This window comes from Loa loa (assembly GCF_000183805.2).
Source record: "Loa loa unplaced genomic scaffold supercont3.98, whole genome shotgun sequence".
NCBI lineage: Eukaryota > Metazoa > Nematoda > Chromadorea > Rhabditida > Onchocercidae > Loa > Loa loa.
Window position 1 is genome coordinate 75,979 of NW_018108278.1, and position 6,756 is coordinate 82,734.

The following is a 6,756-nucleotide window of genomic DNA, read 5'->3' on the forward strand; positions in this document are numbered from 1 at the left end:
CAGATCGGATTCATTTCAAGTTATCATCTTGTGTTTCCTTTCATTCTTTTGTCTTACTATTTTGGTGGACATGTCAAGAAAATTACGGAAAGATGAAACGAGCGACCCACGAATTTTTGCCTAATTTGCAAGTGGTTTTCCGGAACTTTTCCTCTCCTGCAATCTAAATTTTCTACTGACCACTAACTGGACAAAACTAAACACTTCTATCATCATCAAAGTCAAATTTCCATCTGCCACAAAACCTCCCATGCACTGGAGAAAAGCGAGAATATGGAATATGGCAATTTCCTCGGAAGGAGCAAAAAGTTTTTGAAATTTCATGAATAACAATAATATTTCACATGAAAACGGAGCCATTTCTCACAAACAGCTCTGGTAGAAAAGGCAGTAAAGTCGATCAATAAACCGAGAACTATACATGGCTGACAAAAATCGATGAATTCTCGGAATTATACATAACCCACAAGAATCACATCCTCAATTCACGGAATTCACTGCGAACCCTCGGGAACTCACGAACATTCTCAGACAACCGCATGTGCAATCTTCGCATCCGCACAAAAACTAAGTCCATGCGTAAATTGGAAGATAGCCTCTGGAGATGCTACCCCTCATCCTGCCACTGATCGTCAGCCAACAAAAAACTGCTTATTTCAATAGATTACGATAGCTGGCAATCTTCCAAAAATTTGAATTATGGCTAGTTCACAATGCTTTTGTCCGTAAGCCAGTAAATGTGAGGTGATCTGCATGATACAAATCCATCTCAACTAACAACGTGCGTAGGTGGTTGACTTACGTGACTCGGTAATAACGTGCGAAAATTTTTATATGAATATAAAATATTTTAAAAAAAGTCGGCTACCAAAACTTAAAGTGATTTATGACCCAATTAGCGTTTTAATGTGAACAGAAGTGTTATGCTCTGAGAATTATTTTGGTTGGTAGACGTGAATTATGCCATTGCTTTTGTTATAATGTGCTTCAATAAACGTTCGTTAGAAACATTTTATCTGATTGGTCGCTAGTACGATGCTTTTAAATTACAATTCCAATCGATGATTATAGACGGATAGAAAACTTGTAGAAAACATGAAGCTTCAAGTTATACTGCCCGGCGTATTCGACAACACTTAGCTACAATGATTTCTTGTCTCAAGGGATTCCCAGACTAAATCTCACGATGGATTTGGTTAGGAGTAGAATGTTCTAGACAATCTTAGTTTGTTATCGGAAATCACATACTCCACTTTCTGATCAACGGCTGTCACAGAGCAGTAACTATGTGATAGAATGTTTATAATGTATGCGATACAACTGCGAGTTATTTACTTGTTCAAAACAGGCTAAAGAATGATTAAGTTTGATGCTTGAACTGTTCCAGGTGGTTATTTGTTAAATAAATTTTTGTTACTTTAAAAATTTGGCAATTTTTTGGGAGTGATTCTCTAACTGATAAATTGCCATTATTAGTATCCCATCGATTCCACAAATGAACGAACTATGATCTGTGTATTCGGTTAGGATTACAAGATTCCTGTGTTTGTTTTTTACACTATGGTTGTGTGCACTTAGTGTGTTTACGGCATCGTCAATATTAGTATTCACTACACCTATCAGTCCACCCTTACTCCTAATTTCTATACTTACTTTCTATAGCATATTTTCTACAGATATTTTTTATAGTATTTGTTGAATTATTCATTTTGAAACATAAAAAAAATAAAAATTCACTAATCTTACTAAGCAGTGGAGTAACTGTAAGGTAAAGTTCTGAATTATGTTCATTGCGTTGAAAAAAAATCTATTGTGAGCTATGCGTAGATGCAGCGAAAAAATTATGTTGGACATTTTAGTATTATGTCACTGTCAATTATTTTTAATTAGTAAAGATTTTACTGCTTGGGAATTTTACCGTGAAAAGTTGAAATTCGGGATATTATTTATTTAGAGAAAAACAAAAAAATGCCGAGAACGAATGTATGTTCAGAAGTAACAATATCAAATATCCGACTGGCAGTGCGTCAGGTAGTTGCTGACTTTTGTGCTAGTCCAGAGCGAACTGTTGAAAACATCATGAATGCTCGATTTGAGTGAGTCGTTCACAAAATTTTGGATTGAATTTTAATTTAGTTTGGTTTGTAAATTTGTGGTAGATCATTCTACTTATGCTAGCAACAGATAAGATTTTTTCCAACCGACTTTTAGCATAATGGTCATGTATCATTTTTGCATCATTCAAATGCAAGGTTTTAGAAATTTGGTTGAACCGATTCAGCAGCTCATCGCAACTCGTCTTGAACGTATATATGAACAAATACAGGTTAGTGATGAAGACTTTGACTTTTTGATTCCGACATTATTTGTAGTTATTTCAGGAGACATCTTGCCCTCAGGACGGACTCATATACAACTTAATCTAACGTATTTGGAATTGTACAATATCTCGCCTGAGACGAAGGAATAATGATTTGGAAAAATGTTGGGAATGATTATGCTAATATTTTAAACAGCGACAAAAAATACTATTAGTCTGCGCTATAGCCTTATTATTAGTTTAGTTTATATATTTCAGTACAGCATATTATCACCCTCAAACGAACCACCCTCATCTCGATCTGTATTGAGATTTTTAAGCGAGCATAATGATGAATCGGAAAAAGATGTTATCCAACGTTTTGGTATGATTTATTTCTGCATATAAATTGATAAAATTAAACTACAAGTTATACCGTCTTCAATAACCTGGAAATAGGGAGCTTCTCTGCTTCACGTTGTTGCGCTATTGAAAAATGGTCTGGCATATCAAGAAGCTAAATTCAAAAGAATCATGAGTTTGAAAACAGTCACAATTTCAAATCTTGCATATTTCGCTTAAAAAATTCAGTTCTAATATTTATTTTCATTAGTTCTCATCCTCATCCTGTAACATGGACTAGAATCTTATTTTCTTATCAAAGATGAAACATAGATGGCGTGGTGAACTAAGGACAGCCTTCTTAATTCATGTTATGACTCAAAGTGTTAGTATTTCACATATGTTTCATTTTGGCATTCTTTTATTTAAAAAAAATTCTTTGGAAAATATTGAATTTGAATCAGTATTATTCTAGTATTGTTTTCGCGATCTCTTCTTATTTCTAGAAGATAAAACTTCATCACGAGGACATATCCATGAACAATGGCAGAAATTAAGGATTCCTCCTCCATTGCCAATTAATCCTGCTTCCCCAACTGTCATTCCGCGTTTGGAAAATCTTTCGAGCGATCATTCATCGAGGTTAGCAGATTGTAGCAAAAATTCGCATATTCATGTTGGATTTTTGTTTTTTTTGTAAAAGATTTCTTTGTTCCCAGGAATAGTACAAGTGACAAGCGTCGAAAATCAGCCAAAAATGTGCAGAATTCAAATTCTTTTCCTTCCTCAAAAAATACTTCTTCAACCACGTCGTCTACATCAAGCAATTTGTCATTACAATCTGGTGATTCACTGCTACAACCACTTCAGGAAAGCGGACGCAACAGACTAAAACTGTTCTTATCTGGAAGGAAGGTATATCTGTTTTTTTAAATTTTCATAGTAGCTTTTTCTGGTTTCTTCAGCCTGTTGACAATTTTTGGTGGAAGACAACTTTTTGATTATTAAGTTTTGACGTTTGACGGTTTTATTTCTAAAGTAATAACATTATTTCTTGGTTCTCTTGAATCATATCCTAGGAGAGGCCTATCAACGGAATCTTTATCAACGAGATTTTCTTCAGTAAGAATTCTCGTCTGTACATTAGCATTCCTTACAACCAAGTTTTTAAAAGTGTTTCTGATTTTTTTAGTCGAGTACCACTTCGTCCTGCAATATTACTGAACGACCACCTTCACACATGGCAACTAATAGGGATGCAAATGTGAATGATGGAGTTTTGGTGAGAATAAGGAAAGCAGCCGATGATGCACTTCCTGTTGTTTTGGATGAAGAATTCGTACCGAGTGTTCCATCGTTAGAAACCGCCATATATCCAACGTTGGCAAATGTTGGTTTTATATCTTTTTTTATTATTTTTCCCTAATTAGAATTTATTACTTCATGTTTGTCTCTTAGTTTCGGCCTTGTTTTAAACGTAACGTTGAAGTTATAACTTTGCCACCTTTTTGGTTGTTAGATATATGGTATAAGGATCTTCCCTGCTGTTCACGCCATGGTAAAACTCTCTATTTAATGTTTTTTTTCTTTTAATTATTGTGCGAAGTTTCAAGTTAAGATCGTATATTTGACCATATGTGATATATGGAAGGTCCATTTATTGAAATCTTCATGAATGTAAAGTAATTATCCTTATTTCTTAATATTTATAATTTTTAGGAAAAATCAAAAATACCAACCAGTTTATGCTCGTCGTTACGTTCGGATGATGACAAAGTGACAGTGCAGTTTTTTCCAACAAAAGTTCCGACAGCAGATGCAGCAGTTTCTACCGACCCTGCGTTTATGGATAATCAATCAGTAGAGAAAATTGAAGTTGGTGTCAATACTATTATAGAAATGGGTGGCAACTTGGCGGATGGTAGTTCAAGTTCAAATACAACCTCTGATAATAGTGCCGGACAGCTACCGAAGCGATTATTTGATACTGTTCTTCAGAGGTTAATTATTGCTCAAATAATGTTAGGCATTTCGACAATAAAAATTTCTGATTTTCTGAATGACTTTTATTGGTCCATGCTTATTTTTCTAATCGGAAATTCCTGAAAAATATTACTAAAGAATATTATGAATAATTTTTATAGGCCTTCGCTGAGAATTGTGTCGCTGCGACCGGATGGAAGTATTGTTCCCACAGTTAATTCGGCATCGCATCATTTTCCCAGTGTCCGAGAATGGATACCAGTGGCAAATGAAGAGAACGGCGAGAAATCAGTTTTAGCTTCAGAAGCAGAAATTTGCGATGTGGCAGATGAATCAGACCCAGATTATTCAGGAGGGAATGGAATGAGATTAGGTAGTAGCATTTTTCTCATCTTACAATTCGTCATTTAAATTTATTTCTTAGAAATTTATCTGGCGATATATCGTTACTGATATTGATAAGACTTTTCTGCTTTATGCAATTTTGACATATGTTTTCATATCTTTAGTAGAATTAGTGATAGTGACCTGTTGCTATGATCAGTAGCTTATTTATTATCCGTGGTATTAACAGAATTATTTTTCATTTTCTTACCAAAACATCAAATGATAATGGTATAATTTATGTGGACAATCGTTTTCAACCAATTCTAAACTTTTCTTCTTACATCAAGTTACCAATTCTTTGTTGTAGATTCTTTGATGTTAGCAACACTATTCCTACTTTAGACAGTGTCTCAGCATCGATATCACGACCTGACCCGTTCGAAGAAGATTTAAATACTCTGGCGAACATTTCACCGCTTCCACATTCTTAATGTATGGAGCATTTCTTGCGTAGTTGTAACTTTTTGCTCTTGCTATATAATGGGTGGCTTTGTCACTTCCATTCATTCAGTTTGATTGCGCTGAGCTTCATTACTTTTTCTGTCCTTTAATTTCTCTATATTTTTTTGTTAGATGTTGTAATTCTAACTTTTTAACTGAAAAGGCGAAGAGAGAAAGGGAATAAATTTTGGAGAGAGGAGGAAAGCAAAAAAGGGAATAAAGAGGAAAGAAAGCAAGAGGAAAGGAAATAACATGATTTGGGAAATAACACTAGAAATTTGTGTTTTTCATGACATTTAAAAGTCCGAAACTTGTCAAGACTAAAAGATGATAAACAAATAGCATAGCATGTGTTCATCATTTAAAAATTGGCAGCCGAGGAAGAACGCCTCTCCCAGAGCCAACCCGTCTGAACATTCATTCATTCATCCATGCTCTTTCCATTCTGATCAACAACTGGTTTGAGGAATTTGACCAAAGGAGGGAGTGTTGCGTTCGGCATGACACCTCCCACTTCATACGTTTTTCTTCCAAAGTGACAAAAGTCAGACTCTCTTAGTATGCCGACCAACATTTTTTTTGTTTTTTGTCCTGTCTCGAGCTGATTCTCCGGGATGCTAATTATGTAAAGAATGAGATTTAAAATTTTAGACACAAAATTCAAACTTTATTTTATGGAAATAAATCTGAGCATATTTGACAACTAGCTCTTTTCCATTTCCATATTTACATTTTCCATAGTTTCTTTAATAAATTTATTCATATATCCGTGTACATTACTTTTCATCTAAATAAAGTCCGTCAAATTTTAATAAGCAGTTTATTAAGTTGATTTGTTTCATTGACTGCAATATTTTGCACACTTTATTATAACTTTAATATACTGCAGAACCGGTCATTTGATTTTAGGTGGCAGTTTTGAAACGCAGTTAGACAAATACCTTTTGACTTCAGTCTTTTCATAAAGATTCTATCTAGCTAGTAACTGATACTGATGTTGTTTAAATAACAAGATCCGAAAATCATCTTACCATCTTACAAAGGTCTAGAAAGGAAAAGGTGAGTAACTGGATAAACATTTATCTGGATTCATGTATATAAACTGGTATGCTTTCTTTTTTTTTTTTGTTTTAAGACCGGTTTTTAAGTTTAAACATTCTTATTTTCTGCTCAGATTTAGAGAGAAAATTTTGAATTTTTGACTTTAACTCTAAGTATGTCTTCTTTTTTTGCTGTCAGAGAAGAATCTAATTAAGGATTGAACTTATTCGAAGGAGTCTCACGTATAGGACGGGATGAGTACA

General features: G+C 34.3%; 2 protein-coding genes across 2 annotated transcripts in view; both read left to right on the forward strand.

Annotated features, from left to right (window-relative positions):
• The first annotated feature begins 1,883 nt into the window (after nucleotides 1-1,883).
• LOAG_11416 (hypothetical protein) lies at nucleotides 1,884-5,558 on the forward strand. Its single transcript, XM_003146937.2, has 9 exons — nucleotides 1,884-2,096; nucleotides 2,260-2,326; nucleotides 2,579-2,684; nucleotides 3,148-3,283; nucleotides 3,361-3,556; nucleotides 3,834-4,031; nucleotides 4,361-4,641; nucleotides 4,786-4,997; nucleotides 5,354-5,558. Exons 1-9 carry the CDS (start codon nucleotides 1,969-1,971, stop codon nucleotides 5,440-5,442), a joined length of 1,413 nt encoding a protein of 470 aa, XP_003146985.1. The 5' UTR covers nucleotides 1,884-1,968; the 3' UTR covers nucleotides 5,443-5,558.
• A 797-nt stretch (nucleotides 5,559-6,355) lies between these two features.
• The window catches only part of LOAG_11936, a 4,506-nt gene continuing 4,105 nt past the window's right edge, over nucleotides 6,356-6,756 (forward strand). The window contains exon 1 of the mRNA XM_020448445.1: nucleotides 6,356-6,511. The gene's annotated coding sequence lies outside the window, so the exon portion shown is untranslated. The remainder of the gene's footprint in view (nucleotides 6,512-6,756) is intronic.